This window comes from Azolla caroliniana, unplaced genomic scaffold (assembly GCF_043228905.1).
Source record: "Azolla caroliniana isolate FFs.n. ecotype wild unplaced genomic scaffold, voAzoCaro1.0.p SCAF_1, whole genome shotgun sequence".
In the NCBI taxonomy this organism is placed as follows: Eukaryota; Viridiplantae; Streptophyta; class Polypodiopsida; order Salviniales; family Salviniaceae; genus Azolla; species Azolla caroliniana.
Window position 1 is genome coordinate 33,341,281 of NW_028230436.1, and position 19,358 is coordinate 33,360,638.

At 37.3% G+C, this 19,358-nt stretch overlaps 2 protein-coding genes across 2 annotated transcripts; both read right to left on the reverse strand.

The window, feature by feature from the left end:
- Positions 1-22: 22 nt before the first annotated feature.
- LOC147869919 (putative sucrose-phosphate synthase 2) lies at positions 23-7,010 on the reverse strand. The gene is made up of 14 exons (XM_087334719.1): positions 6,936-7,010; positions 5,602-5,847; positions 5,107-5,196; positions 4,676-4,896; positions 4,342-4,405; positions 3,441-4,130; positions 3,072-3,197; positions 2,855-2,986; positions 2,554-2,730; positions 2,388-2,441; positions 2,223-2,285; positions 1,255-2,130; positions 819-946; positions 23-612 (listed from the first exon to the last, which is right to left on the reverse strand). Exons 2-14 carry the CDS (start codon positions 5,824-5,826, stop codon positions 336-338), a joined length of 3,123 nt encoding a protein of 1,040 aa, XP_087190845.1. The 5' UTR covers positions 5,827-5,847; positions 6,936-7,010; the 3' UTR covers positions 23-335.
- Positions 7,011-14,424: 7,414 nt separating this feature from the next.
- On the reverse strand, positions 14,425-18,053 carry LOC147869920 (SKP1-like protein 1B). Its single transcript, XM_087334750.1, has 2 exons — positions 17,657-18,053; positions 14,425-14,836 (listed from the first exon to the last, which is right to left on the reverse strand). Exons 1-2 carry the CDS (start codon positions 17,960-17,962, stop codon positions 14,663-14,665), a joined length of 480 nt encoding a protein of 159 aa, XP_087190876.1. The 5' UTR covers positions 17,963-18,053; the 3' UTR covers positions 14,425-14,662.
- Positions 18,054-19,358: the final 1,305 nt, after the last annotated feature.

Below are 19,358 nucleotides of genomic sequence, written 5' to 3' on the forward strand. Positions count from 1 at the left end.
AACCAAAGGTTCACAAACCTCCTTGTAAACTATTTAGTTCATATTTTTTGGATGCATACTTCATGGTGATAAGAGCTACATCATCACCAGAGCAAAGCAAAAGATTACATATTACATGTTTGTACATGCTTTTTACAATGTATATGCACCAAGGCAACTTGAGCCTTTAGTGTATAACATGTTCTCCACCGAAGAATATAACGCAACCTTTTGCTCATGGCACATATTTATCATGTTGTGGGAAAACAAAATGTGCTCCCGAGCTCTTGCTGAATTACAGAGTCGAGAAAGGCCCTTCTATATGGCAAAATATACATAAATATAAATGAACAAGTTCAAGATATAAACTTTCTTAAAGCATTATGAATAGTTTCGGAGCTTAGAGAAGACTCAGTAGTGACAATATTCGGACTTCCCAATGGCACCACATCTTCCCTACTATAGCTTCCGCTGCCACGAAGCAGCTTTTGAGAGCCATCACCATCACCACAATCCTTCAATATGATTGTCTTATGTGTTCCAGAAAGAAGATCTTCATAGTCGCTGTCCCCGGTCTCGCCCACACAAACAAACATGTTGCTGACATCGGTTCCCCATCTTACAAATAGATACCTTCAATAAATGGAAGGTTGTAAGTGGAATTATAATTAGTTTAATGGATTGCTACGCCAGAGAGAGAGAGAGAGAGAGAGGAGAGCTGAATCCGGGTTGATTGGAATCATCACATGCATGATTAGTAGAAACAAACAAACAAAAAGGGAAACAATAGAATTCATTATTTTTCATTAACACAAGTTAATGACTGCTTTATCATATACCTGAGTGCACATGCTCGAGATGCAAATAGTGGCTTGATATACAATTGTGATCCATTCTTGCAGTAGACAACATGGCACCGAAGTCCACGCATTCGTAGATTTTTCCGCAACTCCTCAACTTTGGGTGCCTGAAATTTGGTGTTTATCTTAGAGCAAGAAAAGACATCGAGAGCCACCTTTAATTGATTTCACTAAATCTTTAAAAACAATATCTTAGACTAAGTTTTCATGTTTTTAATATAGTTAAGAAGTTTATTTTCTTTAAAACCTACTACATTTCTAAAACACTCAGGTTTTCACGAGCAATAAGGGGATCAAACCAATCAAAACTCTTTTGTTTAGGTGAAAATGTCTATATATTCTATTTTCCTATCCTATTTTTACAGTATGCTAGACTAGAACTAAACGACATAATGTGATTGATCTTGTAGCTCACCCGAGACGCGTCTTTAACTTTGTACACAAGACAATTGTCAATTTTGTGAGAAACATCTTCCACAATAGGTAAGGAATGCATATCCGAATCTCCCGTACGGGTGACGATTTTAGTGATCGACTTCTTAATGCCTTGTCCAGCCCATCGGTAACCAATGTGTACTACGTAATCCCTATCCACACATAGCTGGAAACCAGTTTCTGTATCACCATAAACATCTGGATAATATATCTGACTTCCACTTCCACATATTAGTGCATCAAACTCTTGCAAGAGTTGTCCTCCAAGGTTGAAAAGCTCTATTGTCTCCGACAATGTCAACGCCGTCGATAGAATGAATCCCGGTGTGTGTGAAAATGGCTCCTTCTTTACTTGTTTCATTATCTCTTGAATGGTGTCTAGCATTTTCATACTTGGCTTCCCATCGGCTTCATATGAATCAATGGCAATAACAAACACCCTCTTTAACTTCCTTTGCCAAAACTTCTGCTCTGCTACATTCACATGGTTAAAATTACTGTCGATATCTTGCCTCATTTGAGATTCCAATATCTCAGCACCATTTCCTAGCGATGACTTCTCATCAATGGAAAGATGAATGTGAACATCCTTCAAGCTATCTCTTGTGTAATCCTCATCTACTATTTGCTGTCTATCTAACAAAGAATCATCTTGCCACTGCCGATGCCGCATCCGGCACTGTGCAATTCGAGCAAGATAGATTCGGCAATGTTGGGGCCAAGAATAGTGGTTAATGTTATTTAAACCATTCTTTCGGCATTCAGTCCAGAGGTTGCGATCCGACACAAGTTTCAGCAAAGCATCCGCGATATCTTTCTCATCATGAGGGTCAATGAGCAACCCATTTTTTAAGGCCTGAAAAGAAAGAGAGAAAGAAAGATTGCTCATGTGTACGAACAGCAAAGATCAATTTTAAATGAGTAAATGATGATCGATGCTTTATTTACTTTGTGAATATCTACTGGTCCACCATTCTTGGTTGCAACCGTAGGGACACCATGAGCAGCTGCCTGCCAAATCGTTTTGGAAGATGAAATAAATCAACTGGATTCTCTGAAAGCATTATTTTGCTTTATCCTAATACATATACCTTATGTTTTATGTTTTATTACCTCAATCAGTGTGAGACCGAACGGCTCGACCAACGCAGGATTAATGAACACTCCCTGCCAATCCATTATAATTATACATTTAACTCTTGTATCACAAGTATTTTTAAGTAACTAGGTCGATCATATAATCCAAATGTTTACATGCAGTCATCCAGTAATATATCACCTTTGTCCTTGCTGCAAGCCTATAAATATTGGGAACATCCGACTGTTTGTGATGCTTTGGATAAGCAACAAGTCCATACAAATCAAATTTATCTATGAGCTTCAAGATTGTTGTCAGAACTGCCGCATTTCCACCCGACATATCATCGATGTCGTCACGGTTTCCCATGATAAGAACCTGAAAAGCATGCCAAATGTAGTTAGTAACAAAAATTGTAAAATATATATTGAATCCCAATCAGGAAAAGAAAAAGAGTCTGCAAATTTTGATTTTGAGTGTAACTGGACATTTGTCTTATTACCAGATTAGCCAGCTCTTTCAATGGGCGGCATTCACCAAAAGCCTTGACCAATTTGGTCAAGTTCTTCTTGGGATCGGGCCTAGCAAGCGCCAAGATTATCGGCTTGTGTGGATTGCTGAAAAAGCGCTTAATCTGTACCAGATAAAAGTACCATTATCAATAAATAAAAATGATCACGAAACTTTGCTGGAGATCAATATTCAAGCATTTTGAATACCTCTCCCCAGATTAAGGGTTCTGGCTTTGGTGACATCGGCTCACTACCCAGGGCTCCACCATCAATATCAGCATCTTCAACATCTGGTAAGGAAACACTGCTGAAGTCCATTCCTGGAGGTATCACCTACACATGCGTGCCATGAAATGGAGCTTCATAAATTATAACCCATAATTGAGAATTTATAGATTGGTGATAGTTAAATATTGCTCATATTTATTTGTGTCAATATGGTGGTTTTGATTTAGTAAATGTATATTGGTATTTTGAGTAAGTATACACATTCGTGGGTTCTGAGTGAGTATATATTGGTGGTTTTGAGGACGAATATATATTGGTCGTTTTGATGTGGAAGTATCTAGAACTTACCACCATACGTGGCATATACCGACCATAGCAACTCATGCCTTCCTTCACTCTGAGTCTGAGTACTCTTTCAAGGTTAACATCAAATCCATCATAAAGACCCCATTGCTCTTCTATCTCTTGTCTCGTGCTTGTAATAACGAGTTCTGCTGCATCAAGGGAGAGCTCTTCCCCTTCTATTCTTCGCATGATTCGATACATGCTATTTATGTCTTCCTTGGATTGTCGGCCTTGCTTTAAGAGCTGCTCAAGTTTGTTCCTACCAAGGGAATGGCCAGTCAAGACCATAGGAGCATTTAATGCACTAGAGAGGAGGTAAGCTGCATTTCCAGCATCTGCATAATGTCCATGAATGGCATGTGGCCAAACGCGTCGCTCACCTCCAAGAATTTGTTCTCCGAGAGCCTTTGTCATATTAAGTATATGAACCAAAGCACCATCTATGAATTCCGGGATGTAAGGCCAAAGGCGCTCTTTAGCTATGTATTCATTTCTGGGGCCACATGGAATTCGGATAATATATGCACCACTGCTTTCTCCAGATCCATCGGCATCCCCATGAGAGAGCATCTCAGTAGGCTCACCATAGCTCCAATCAACGTCAGGTGAGCAAATTTGGCGCGTCAATAGGTCTACCCTATAAACTTCCGGCATCATCGCCAATGCCCTCGCCAACTCCACTACATACTTGACCTGGCATATATACAAAATCAGTTAGCTGCAAGCAGCCATCTCTGGATTGACTTTAACATGCATACAATCATTGATTTATGAGGGAATACACCAAAATATACCTTACTGGGCATGTGCTAGAATAGCCCTAAGTTTTCAATCCTACCAAGAGGTATTATTTTGGCAATCTTTGGAAAATTTCTGGGTGTTTTGTGTTTGCCATTTATCATACCTGGCCACCAGTGTCTGAGTCTCGACCAAGCTCCATGTTATAGCCTCTCACAAGGCCATGCAAGCTACACAGGGTTCACATATTTGTTAAAAAGTTGTATTACATTTTCCTCCTTTATTGAAATAGGATGTTTAATCTCTCTCTAAATTATATATATGCCACTCTCAAGGTATAAAAGATGTAATTGATCTCAAATTATCCCATTTTAAATTTAGCAACTAAGTTTTTAATTCAACCATATAAAAGAACATCAAGAATACTTTCATACTACGGGAGAAACAGAAGACCATATATTTCAACAATTCCTAAAATTATGTTGTAGGCCAGATGGTACCTTATCAAAACTATATACAAAGATTTCTTGCTTTGCGGTTGCTTGATGAACATTTCAAAGTCTGAAAAGTTCCTAGATAGAACTTTCTTGGAGTTGGGACCAACAAGTTGATCCGATTTCTCACTATCAGACAACTCCGAAAGCTCAGTTGAAGCTGCTTTTTGACCTTGCTCTCTTTCATAGTGCCGCTTTGCAAGCTTTTGAGCATCCTCCCATTCAATCTGATAACACAACATTTCATCATTAACCATTTCAAAATAAAAAGGATTAGTTCTAAGTTCTCTTAAAAGCCATAGAGTAGCAAGGCTAGTATTATATTCGAGCAAGTTGATTTGGAAATGGATAGATGTAGACTAATTTTTAGAGGTCCAAGAGCAATAACAACAACAGCAACAATAATAATCAAAGACCTTTTTAAGCTTAAAGCCAACCTGTTTCTTCTTGCGGAATAGGTGCCAAATTCTCCAGCACAAGTTCTCCATCCTGTTGTTGCGAGTTTGTGCACTTCTCATCGCAATGCTCTACAAAAGGAAGGTTCAAAAAACCTATTGATATATGATATAAAAGCAACAATTGAGTCGTTTCCAGGCAGGCTAATGATGACATTGAACTAACTATTGTTATGAACATACATAAATGGGAGTAAATTAGGCTCATTAGCTTCTGGGCAGCCCTTTGGTCAGCCAGAGTATATAGTCAGGATATCTATAATTCACACATAAACCTTGGGTAAACTGGTATAAATTAGGTTAAACAGCATGCAAGTAAATAACAATGGAGTCAACTAGGCTAGAGATAGACCTACTTCTCTCCACTAAGAGTATGATTATATGTAGGCTCATAACAATGACTGATGCCTAGAATGAATAATAACGAAAACTGAGAAACCAGATAATGTCGAATGAAGACTACTTTTGTTTATTTACCTTCATCCATGTCTTATAGAGGTCTGCTTCGTCATAGCCACTGGTGACCTCTTCGACGAAAAACTTGGTGGGATTGAAGATGCCTTTTCCCTCATTGAGCTCAAGGGGTTGGGGCCTTTCTTTAAGACCACCTGCAGCACCAGTCTGAGCTTTGTGCTTAGCAATCACTGCCCCAGCATCCAATATTGCCTCCAAGTACCCATTAATCCACTGATTCCCGTCCATGTTGATCACAATGCACTAATTCTGCAATTATTCGCAATCAATCCGTTGATTAGAACTCATTGTTTGATTGATCATGCTTCTTGGTTGAACCCGCAAATTACTCAATGCATTTCTTTCTTTATGGTTCCAAATCAATCAATTATTATCTCATGGTAACCAAACTCAAATGTCCACGTCACATAATCAACTCTACCATGCCATTATCCACAATTACTTTGATTTCTACATTAGAACATTAAATATTTAATCAGATTATAAGAGACCCTGACACTGCATCAATTTAAAGCTTTAAATTCAGTTTTTGGTGTTGGCGCCACATCAAAGAAAGCCTCTAATTTCAAATTTCCAATGGCACTCCACTTCAAATTAAGCCTAAATTTGAATTCACATGTCAGGTTAAGCCTTCCATTATGCGCTGCATCAAAGTAAACATTTAAACATCTACATCCCACTAAGCCTCTGTTTTCATATCTGTCATAGACCCAATATCAAATTAAGCCTCCAATTCAATTTTCTCATGAACAACGCATCAAACTAAGCCTCTAATATCAACTGCTGCAGAGATCATCCCACATTCAATTAGCCTCTAAACATTGAATTAAGCCCAAAAATTCAAGTTCTACATCTGCATAAAGGCCACAGGAAATTAAGCCTTAACATCTGCATAAAGGCCACATGAATTACGTCATTAACTTTTTCAAGTTCCATTTAGAGACCACCTCAGATTAAGCCTCAAAAGATCAAATTAATCCTTGATCACCAAATTAAGCCTCTAAACACCAAATTAGGCCTCTAATACCAGATTAAGTCTCTAATGTTTCAAGCTCTGCATAGAGCCCACCACAAATTAAGACAAAAAGTTCAAGTCGCTCATAGAACCCACATAAATTTAGCATCTAATTTCAATTTCTTTAATGCTATGAAACCTCATCCATTTAAATAATCTACATCAACTGTAACCAAATACTTCAACCCTGAATTTCAATGGCCCACATCCAGATATTATATTAATCCTCTATAATTCACAAGTACTCTACATGCGATTAAGATTCTCTAAAGAAAGAAAGAAAAAACACGTGATGTAAGAATCTAATATTGATTATAAATACCGAGTTGGAAGCAGATTAATTAAGAAGCTCCTCTAATCCGTGGCATGAATATAAATAGAGATTAATATGAATCTGCAAACAATCAATAGAAGGATTTTTAGCGGCAGCAATCATTAGTAATAATAATAATAATAATAATAATAATAATAATAATAAACAAGCAAAAAGTTGAAGAAACGATCAAAAAAGAAAAAAAAAATAGGAATTTAAAACAAGACAGCTAGACTTGCAACCCTACCCCTCCTCCTTCCTTTCCGGTTGCTTAATGCGGTTGTGTCATGGAGAAGGTGAAACGATGAAGAAGGGAACAGGGGAAAAGGAAGAGCTTTGCGTTTCAGTAGGCTATGGATGGATGGATGGATGGATGTGTAAGGAAGGGGAAGGAAGAGAAGGGCAAGGAAGGAAGGAAGAAAGCAGGCTTTTTTTGGACACTATGTACTCTACTTATAATAATAATACATAGCCCCTCTGTGTTACTACTACTACTACATACATCTCTCTCTCTCTCTCTCTCTCTCTCTCTCTCTCTCTCTCTGTTTCTGTGGATTATCTGTGTCTGTGTGTGTATCATGCATTACAAAATATAGCTCTTCCACTTACGGCCTTCAATATAAGTAGCTTTTTCTGTACGTACGTACATCCAACCGTATTTTATACGTATTTACATCCCATCCCCCCCCGGCATCCTTCGTACCTATTCGTATTTACGCGACATACCCCCGCCCCAGGCATCCTTCCTTCGTATGTATTCGTATTTACACGACATACCCCCCCCCCTCTTGTCCACACATACATATCTTGTTTCTCTCTACGCTAGCTAGTCTTCATAATACCGTGTCAGTCATCATCGCACCTTTATGTTTGTTTTTGATTTATCGGGGCCTTTCTCCTTGCTACATGTCCTTGCATCCTTCGATACCATCCCAAACCACTTATCTTTTTCGGTTTCTTCCTGACAGCTGCCGCTACCCCCCCCCCCCCCCCCCTTACATATGAGTGGACGACATGAAGGGGCTGCGAATGGCCTCACATATATAAAAATACACACATACACATCCACACCCCCCCCCCCCAGACTATCGAATAACCAAAGTGATAAGGTCTTTAAATGTTTGCCAAGGAAAGAACGAGAGAAAGAAGTCCCCCATACTATCAAATAACCAAAGTGATAAGGTCTTTAATATGTTTTCAAAAGGAAAGAAAGACAAGAAAGAAGTTTAACAACACCATGTCCTTCTTTCGAACCCCATCGATTCTTCCAATACCGATCTTGTCCTTATTCCCTTCCTTTTCGCCAAATGGCGCATGCAAGTAGCCTTGTCAGCAAGCACACCTCCCATAAGATAGTAGCCCCCACAATTTACTTCAATTCGGCAAACTAAAGCACGCCCCAAGAATCTCGAAAATATACACAACCCTTTTCACAATTATATTCCAAACAAGCTACTTGTAATGAAATTCGAAATTATTGGGGGGCAAAAAACCCTCACACCTATTCCAAACAGAGGTGAGTTGTATGTGAGATCTGAAGTTGATTAGGAGATTAAATTTGGATATTCTCGATGTAATTGTCGCCTTCCATGGGACTACTAATCGCAATAATCCCAAATCAAGACATACAACATGTCTGGTTTTACCCTTTTATATTCATATATTTGAGTAGTCTACTCAACATTTGTCGCATATCAAGCAAAGGACTTAATTGTGGTGTGTACGAGTGATCTCATATGAGCATAAACTCTAAACCACCAAGCTCACAAAGGCATATGTCATTGAAAGTTAAATAAAGAAAAGCAAAGGTTTTAAGTTTCCACGATGATGAGTGAAAGCCCTCATTGGATGTGTGGAATCTGTGGATTCAAATCTCACTGGTGTTGCCATTTTTTGGGCCAGTGTCCGCAAAGGTACTATTACACATATCAATCTTTGTGGCCTTCTTTCATGAAATTGATTCAATCCCACCGAGTAATCAATATGAGCCTTCCCACCATGCCTTGTGAGCCCGAACCTTTCGATTGAAAATATCTCGGGCATATAAAGTTGGATTGGATTGTTGTTGGTCTTGGAAGAATCTTGGCATATGCTCATTCCTCAGTTCTTCAAAGTGTTCTCTCATTTCCATAAAAAGGGTTACTAAACATCAAAAAGAGTAAGTCACAAATTTTGTCTCAGCCTACGTGATAATGCTTTCATGATTATTGCATTGTCATTTCCATGATTGCAACATTGGAAATGAACATTTTAAGCCTTAGAAAATCCCTTACTGCGCAAAAGAAATTCTAAATTCTTTTCCAAGCTGGTTGCAAATGGACATCCATTAATATCCTACCATATTCTAGTGGTCAATGATGGATGGATGCTTTCCCCGTGGTAGAGCTTTCAAGTTTTTCAACCATGCAGCAATGTGTGGCAAGAACAAGTGGGAGTATATGCCAAACAAATCCCCTCCCCCCTTTAGAAAGTTTTCAAGAATATGAAGTAAAAATATACGAAATATGTGTGGTGTATGTCCATCAAGCCAGTAAGGTGTACTTTAGAGAAAGAGACTTCATAATAAACTTTAGTATTTCAAGGAACCAATTAAGTCCCATAATTTAATGGACAACAGTTGCAACTACTCCAACACGTAGTTAGCTATCCGAGTTTATTTGTGTATAATAAGTATGTGTGTTTATTTATCATAAATGTGTAAACAATTTCTCCTTTCTTCTCATTCCCTCTCAAGCTTACAAAATCATCTAACATGGGTATAATACTTGGGTAAACCATTGTATTTATCTCGGACCTTATGATATTACATGAATTTAAGGGTTCACATACACCTATAAATTAGGGATAACCCAAATTATTTCCTAGGGGTTTTGCACATTCAAGAGCAAGGCATTGATAGATTGGGGGGGGGCGAAAAACTCAAAAAGATAAGGACAAAATTCTCTACACCAAACTTCAACAAGCTGATATAAATAATTAATTAGAGCCCACCGAGCCCACTGAAGATGAGCCAATTTTTATTATATGCATATAACGTTCAAATGCACATTTAATAAGTGAAACAATCTCAATCAGTCCAATAGAAAGTAATCCAATTGGCAATGATAATTGCTAACCATAGTACTAATGGCAATGCCTAGCAATGTAGTGAAAGGATTCTAGAGTTCTCAATAGAAACAACCCCTTGTATAACTAACTCATCACATTATCATCTTTAATCCCTTTTTGTTTAAGAACTGTAATTGTTTGTATGTCATCAAGAGATAATAGCGAGGTTCCACCTGCTAAAATTGTGTGCACTAAAAGTTCAAAGAAACTGACTCGTTGGTCACATTCCCTCTCAATTATATAACACAACCAACCTCCTTTTCGTGTAGTGCATATCATTTTTTCCCAGGCTTTATTGTTCTTTGTTGCGCATGTCTACAAATAAAGTCCTCTAATAAGGGTCTCAAATCATAATTCACTTTGATCCGCGAGTATAATTTCATTCGTGCATGACATCATTTGTCAATAATTGATCATTTCATACTTTTGGAACCTCGGGGGTTTGTACGTAATCATTGAGTTTATTCTATTATGCATAAAACTCAATTTACAAATGCTTTGGAGTTTACTTCCACCTTAACACTAGTTAGGCCATTATGCTAGGACCTAATTTTTTAGATTAGTCTAAGTAATATGATTAGCATAACCACCTCATTTTATCAATATGCAAAGGGGCACAATGTAGGTAACTAGCATTGGCGAATAAGGCCTTCCCATTATTTGTAGGAACCCATAATCAACATCATTATTGAGATGTAGCGCACTCATTTTACTTATAAAAAATAGAAGGCCAATAAATAAACTATTTAAATATATATGTTGAAGAGGATTGCATATGTAAGTCCAAGCTATATACTAAACTCTACATTCCCTTCTACTCTTCTCCTTGTAGCTCCATGTTTATAGATTCATGCATCTTCTATTATTGGAAGCTTCTGCATGCAACTATTTTTGTATGAGTAAGTCCTCCCCATTTCTTTTCTTCTTATGTAATGAGAACCAAACCAAGTCTTTTAAAGGTTTGTGAAAAGAACTCATCAAGACCCTTCCAATATAACATTGTTGCACATCTGATTTGGCTTGATATTCCTAAAGATGCAACCACTTTATTATCGTTGAATTGATATTGTACGCTAAAATCCATTGTTCCTAGTTTGTTTTCCTTTGCACCTCCATTTTCTCAATTCTTCCTCTTCTTGTTGGCTTCTCTCTTAAAATTAAACTTGTCGGTAAAATTCATCCTATATATAGAGGGAAAACTTGACCTTATTACCCTAAAGTCGAACCAATTGTCATACTAATGATTGAACTCCATCTTAAAAAATCCATAACTCACTTGTCTACATAACAACCACCTATCTCAGTGGTCAGGCTTCTTAACCCATTCAAGCAAACATTGTGTATTAAGTGATGTGGTGTGTGAATGGCACTATGCCCCCGAAATGCTACGAGGTGAGAATTTTAGAATCATTTTCGGTTTGACTCCCTTGCTCTATTTTTTTCTTGTCTCTCTAGTGATAGTTTTCGCAAAACGGCACATTTTTTCTTTGGCTCTATTTTCTACTCTATGGTTGTTAGCTTGTCGGTTTACATCATATCAAAGTTAGAAAATTGAGAGCAATGAAGTGTCATCCTCACTTGGATGTAAATAATGCAATGTTTGATCCTCACCTCGGGCTCTAAACTTTGTTTTTGTTTTTGTTTTATTTACCCAACTGTATGCCATTTTGTTATTAACTTAAGGTCTTAAATTGAATTCTTGATTTTCGCAAAATCTTCATTATACCATATATGACTTTGCCCTAAACTGCATGACACATCATTGTATTGAATTTCAACTTCAAGATGTTCATCAATCATTATAAAATATAATCATTAAAATAATTCCTTTTCTTTAGCTCTAATATTATTAAAAGCTTTTCTTATCGCAAGCTAGGGCAATTAGGGGTGATAATTGGTAAATGACGAATGTTCTGACAATTGGTTAAATAAGATTGTTCCTTTCTTCTTCCATCAAAAGCCTTTTCCTCGACACTTTATGTCTAGAGGCAAGTCTCTTGTATTCATTGTAGTTCCTCACAAGAAAGAAACTAGCTGGGTCGGATTGGGCTAAAGGCCGAAATCTGGATTTAGGGGGTGAACCACACGGGGTGAATGATCCAAAACAAGGTAGAGTACCTCACAGAACCTTGACAAAGGAAATGTCCTCGCCGATTGCCGTAATCCATCCCTCAGGTGAATGGGAAGTTGAATTTCTCCATTAGATCTCAATTTGAATCGACTACACCAATGCCCACTGCCCACTACGAAGTACGGAACACTTGACAGACTGTCGGCGATAAGCATGCAGGAGATGGCAAAAACTACTTCTTCAATATCAAGCTCTTTTCGCTAAATTAACCCATCCTGTATCCTTCAATCCATAGCTCAATCTTAAACTGAAACACTTTGAACAGCATGCAACTGATGGCCAACGGTTTCTCCATTTCTTAAATTCAAGCAGTGTGTGATAGATTGAGGCACAGTATTCTATAGGTCTTTCAGAACCCATACATTCACTTCAGTGACCTCAACTTCTTGACCCATTTTTTTTCAGAGAAACACCTTCGCAACAGATACTCACAACACTAACTTCTAAGGGCTAGAAAGACCTACACTGCATACCTCATAAAGAATGCAACATTCCAACCATTTTACGTTCCAGCTCAGAATTTTCTGTCTCATCTATCAAGACATTTAGAACCCTCAATGACCTCAGAAAATGATTTGCAACCCAATTGCTGATATCCCTCGTCATAACCTCACAACACATAGCCATGACACTGTCTTCTAAGGGCTAGAGACCTACACTGCATACCCCTTAAAGAGAGCATGATTTCCACCATTGTAATTTGTAAGTTCTAGGTCAGATTTTTCTGGCTCATCTATCAGGCATTTTGAACCCTCAATGACCTCGGAAAAAGATTTGCAATACAATTGCTGATATCCCTTGTCATTCATCCATGTATACCATTATCTGTAGGTACATCATGTCAATCAGGTGCACCGAGTCAAACAGCCACTTTTTAAGGATTTTGTTAGCAGCACATAGGATGGGCTGCTTGGGTGGCTACAAAAACATTCACATATAAATAGATGGATACTTTTGGAGCGACAAGAGGCAAGTGTAGAGACACATAATCCTTAGTTGTTTGAACAATATGAAGTTCAATAAGCACGCCCATCATATCTTGAGACATAGGTTTTTAAAATCCATGTAACCATGTACTTTGTTCTGACGATGTTCTACATTCAATGCACTTTCCTTTTTCTATTAGTTCTATTATTATAGAACGAAGTCTCCACTTTTGTTTATCACGTTGCAGATGACTCAATGAACCAAGCCCCACCACAATGGTTTCACCAAAGCTGTAAGAAGCTGCACATCGTTACAATGTTAACATGTCAACTACTGGAGAAAATCATTTCCCAACCCTAAGCTTTTTTCGTCAGTAATACTCAGCCAAGTAGATGTGGTTTGTTATGTGTTAGGTATGAACTGTACGGACATTAAGCCTACCACATGCACAACCTCAGTGCTTAACATAATAGACATTACTTCTTGTCTCCATATAATATATATATACATATATACACACATTAATCTTTCTTTCACATTTGATTCTTCAACAGCCTAGAATATATCAGCATCTACTAATTTAAGAAGCATTGCAAGGGATGGATGCAGGTGCACCTCAATGTGCTGTGTTTTTTGTTCACCTTCGCAAAAACATGAATAAACAACTTACCATAGCACACATACATTTCTGGATACTGAAAACAGCATTGTGATACTTTTCAAAAATGACAAAATCGACACCAACCAACAACTAAGTGTCAGTGTCAAAAACGCAATAATGATGCAAAGTTATCATCCATGAATAAACAAATGCCACAGAGCAACCACTGTTTCACCTCAATAATACATGTGCATTATGACCAGTTAAATAATGCAGCATCAGGAAGCAGCACGTGACATTTCCTGATTTATTCCAACATCTCACTATGTGGCCTCATAACATTTCACATGAGAAATCAGAAAAGCCCACTTCGATGGACAGGCCTGACTTAAACTAAATACAATGAGGTACAAATTGTGGTGCATTCACAGATGCAAGTTCTGTGAGGATAAAAAACTTCAGAATACAAGAAAGACAATATACAGATGGTAGAAGGTTTAAAATAATATAAACAAATATCAGCAGAACAGTCATGGAATAAATACATAACTAATATGAGCTGTTTAGACTATCTCCATGAGGTATGTTTATAATCAGCAACAAATATTCTTGGGCCGAGTGCCTAAACACTCTCATATGAAATTTAGGGAGCCCTTATCTCTCAAAAACAAAATCATTGAACTCACACAGATGTCATCAGTATAACACTTCGTTAACAACAATCCAAGAACGCAATCAAGAGACCAGAGCAGTAATTAATGACACACACAATAACAAGCATAACGTGTTCATATACATAATCTTTTATGCCTCTTGCATCCTGAAGATTGCAGATCCATTGAGACGGATGAAAGCAATTGAATCAACATACACCAGCAAGCCCAAGAGATATCTTTAAGAGTCCATCTCTCCTATATCCAGTTACTAGAGTAATCTTCTTAAATACTGTGATTGCTATAAAGAAAAAGGTCACTCGAAAGCCCATTGATTTTCGCGCCGAACCTCCTCCTCTTCCTCAGGAGTGAAATCGTTCTTGATGTTAAAAGTTTTCCTTATCTCTTCAGGTGTCTTACCTTTGATCATGTCGGCAACAGTCTGGCAAGTAAGGTCAAGCAAGCTTTTGATGTTGAGATAGTTGGCCGCCTGCATGAACAAGCTAAGGCTTCAGATTACAGCCAATTATGGGCAAATACAATGCTGAAACTTCATTCTGTAAAGCTGGGTAAAAAATGTCATAATACCATCGAATTTTACTGCATTAATTATAAACAATGTTCTCTCGTACTCCACATGTACAATAGTAATAATAAAACATTACAATGCTAAGATATCATAATATATTTCTAATTTCATAATAGACAACCTAGTTTTGTAAAACAACCAGAAACTGTTTGTTTCAGAAATAACTTCCGGGGTTCGTGTTTTGCCATCATGGTTAGGTTGAGAAACACCTCAAATATATGCCTGCATAAATGTGCATATATACACATATATATACATTTTTTACACACATATATATGCACATATTATATATGTACACAAATAGACATGTATGATTTCCACTCACATCTTATCATATAAGAATAACATAAATCATGATGTAAATCCAAAGGATTAACAAAACCCACAATTCCAAGTACATGAATGTCAAACATGGAAATGACGTAACAAAAATAGAGTTGTTAAAAAAATCCTTCACATATGTCAGATATCCAGAATATCGATTTCATGTTGAGAAAGTCCAACATCAAAATCTTGCAATTGGGATAGGGAGTTGATTCCCAGAGAGCTGCTGTAAAAACAATTTAAGAGATAGACAGTGAAATGGACTATATCTAAAGAGCGCTTGAAAACAAATCAAAATCTGGTGATGCTTTTTTGATGAATTTACGTTGAATAAAAAAAAGGGGAATTGATTCCCAGAGAGCTACTGTAAAAACAATTTAAGAAATAGACAGTGAAATGGACTATATCTAAAGAGCGCTTGAAAACAAATCAAAATCTGGTGATGCTTTTTTGATGAATTTATGTTGAATAAAAAAAATGGGAATAAATAACTGAGACTTAAAAATATATTTGCTCATTTTTATCAAAGGTTGGCATTCGAATCTGGAAAACACACCCACAATAAGGAATTGAATTTTCAGAAAAGAAACCCAAAAACAGATTTCATGATGATGATTAGGTTCATTTTGATGTTTCAAATACATGTCTTTTGGTGACTATGAAGCAGAAAATATAGATGTTAGATAGCTTCCAATTTGGTGGAAAATGTAGCTATCATAATACAGCCTATATGTACACAATGACCAACCATTGCATGCCCAATTCTTACGATGACGTATTGTAGTATTACTACAAAGTATTGCAATACCACTATGGTCTACCTTCATTGGTGCTATAGTAAGACTTAAAAATACATTTGCTCCTCTTTATCAGAATATTGGACCCATTCAGATTTGCAAGACACTCCCACTATTAGAAAACGATTTTTCAAAAACAAACCCAAAAAATGACTTTCAAACAGACTTTAGGAAGATGTTTATGTTTCGGTTCCATTCATTTTAATATTTCGAATACATGTCTTTTTGTGACTGTGAAACAAACATATACATGTCAAATAGTTGCCGAATTTAGTGCAAAATGCAGTTATTCTAATCAGCCAACCTATACACGATGAGCAACAATGGGATGTCCCACACTAAAGATGAAGTATTGTAGTACTATTACAAAGTATTGCAATACCACCATAATCTTCCCTCATATTAGTGCAATACTAAGACCTCAAAATATATCTGCTTCTCTTTATCAGAAGGTTGGACCCACTATAAGGAAATGAGTTTTCAGAAAACAAACCTAAAAACCAACTTTCAAACAGATTTCATTAGGATGTTTAGGTTCCTGTTCCATTCATTTTGACATTTCAAAAATATGTTTTTTTTGTGACTGTGAAGTAATTCATATAGATATGACATAGTTGCCAATTTAATCGAAAATGTAGCTATATCGTAATACAGCCTATCTATACACAACGAGTAGCCATTGCATGCCCTGTTCTTAAGATGAAGTATTTTAGTAATATTACAAAGTATAGCAATACCACTACGGTATACCTTTTTTAGAGCAATATTGAGAATTTACAATATATATGCTTTTTTCTACCAGAAGGTTGAACCCATTTGGATTTCAAAGACACTCCAACTATAAGGAAATGATTTTTCAGAAAACAAACCCCAAAAAACGACTTTCAAACAGATTCCATTAGGTTTTTGAGGTTAAATTTTCGTTTATTTAATGTTTTAAAAACATATCTTTTGGTGACTGTGAAGCAAATATATAGATGTCAGATGGTTGCCAATTTAATGGAAAATGTAACTAATCTAACACGGCCTACCTGTACACAACGTGCAATTATGGCATGCCGTATTGTTAAGGTGAACTATGGTAGAACTAAAAAGTATTGCATACCACTGTGGCCTACCTTCCTTAGTGCAGTAATGCAGAAGAGCCTGGTACATGTAAACACAGCTGCCATAATAATGCTGAAATGTATAGAGAATAGATCATAACCATTACAATGGAGAAATAGGACATCCTAATCGTCCCCAAAAGATGCATACTACGTTTCATGCTGGTGGGAAATCCATTAGTCAAACACTTCTTCATAAACAAGGGTAAATGTATACGCAATATTATCCATCACCAAATATGCATAATAGATCTATGCATTCAATAAACCAACCTTCGTTGAGAAAATCGCATTTTTGGGAGAGAAAAGATTCAAGATTTCTCATATAAAAAAGATCAAAGAACAATTACAAAAATGGTAAGAACGATGGATGAAAAATAATGTGGGCGAATAACTAGCATAAATGGAGTGAGAGAAAGAAAGAGAGATCGAAGAGAGCAAGTATGAAAGAGGTAGAAGAAGACCAAGGAATAAAAGATAAGGGGAGTACATACCAGGATGAGATCAAAGAGAGTTGCTTGATCAACCTTAACAAATTCTACATCCCATGCTTTCACATCATCCTCAGAGAGGCCGGGTTTATCATCACCACTTTTAGGTACCTCTAAAGCATGATAGCGACAGTATTCGATGACTTTGGATAAGATCTTGCTTGAAACGTTGAGGAGAGGGATGACACTCTCTGTGCCTGTGTCTTCCACCATGTCTTTGATGGTCTGTGACTCGAACGCGACGATCTCTTCCACTTCGAAGAGCTCATTGTCGGAGGCCTTGAGGTTCACTTTGTTTTCCTTAGACATGGCTGCGAAAGGAACAACAAGAAGAAGAAAAGGCAAAAAGGAAAACAGAGCACGAAAACAATTAGGGTTAGGGTTGACAGAGATCGTCAGAAATGGCTCCCTGCTCTTGCTCTTGGACCTGCGCCTGCGCCTTCTCTGTTTTCCAAGACGGTACACAAAAAACCATGATTTTGGTTTCACACTGGCTGGCCGGACATCCAGCTTTTGCTTTGTCCTGTCCTTGCTCCGACTTGAGATCAATCAATCAATCTAGAACATGCCCATGAAAACAATATAGTAGTAAAAATGAAGCAATCCCTACGACACTCACACACACACATGTATCACACGCACTCTCCACCCCGAAGCAATAAATTGTTCTCTCTCGGCCTCATCCTGACTCTCTTGCTCAGACTTGAGATCAATCTAGAAAGATGCCCATGAAAACAAATAGAAGTAAAAATGAAGCAACAATCCCCGATGCTACACCCACATATATCACATGCACCCTCGACCCCGACGCGACAAAGTGTGTTCTCTCTCGAGGGCGCATCCTGACTTTGTGGGTCGCCACGAATTAACGGCTCCGCCCACTTATCACAATTGGTCATGGTAAAAAAAAAAACCGAGAAACATTTCACACCTTATCATCGTCTGCTTGTTCAATATTCACTTGAGGTTCAACAAATGAAACTAATAATATGATGCAGGGCGCTCTTGTGTATAACGATGATAATTCTCTCCAATAAATAAATGTGTTTTAGCTTTTCACTTTACCGTGTTTCCCATGTGGTAGTTTGTGGTTGATCGTTCTGTTAAGGAGGAAAATAAAATGCCAAGACATTATGTTATTCAACAAATACTCCGCTCTCTTGACCTTTTTGCGGTGCCATAGTCAACTAAGAGAAATGGCTCGTAATAAGACGGGATTTTGAATCTAGACTTACGTATGGCTTGACTAAGTGCCATTGATGTTTCAACTTTCTCCCTTCGTTTCTCTTTGGGATCTTTTGAGTTATTTGTTTAGCCCATTGTCAACATTGGTTGTCTTTGCCCTTCTTATTGACAGTTTTTTTCGTTTATAGGATTTCCATGTCATATCACCCCAAAGCATTATATGTTGCATGCCTTGGATGTCCCTACATATGAAGTATCACTTGTTTAATGTACCACTATTACTCTCAATAATACACATAATTTTTTCTATTGAATGGACAAATATTTATTCGTCCAATCCTTAATCTGACGAAGCAAGAACATGCGGTTACAAAGAGACCTCCAACAATTCTTCTTCTAATAGTTATTTCATCTTTATCACCTCCTTTCCTTCCCTATTCTTATACCATGCTTATTCATCCTCTAATAATTTTTTCATCTTGATCCTCTCCTTTCTTTCCCTGTGAAGAAAATAATGACT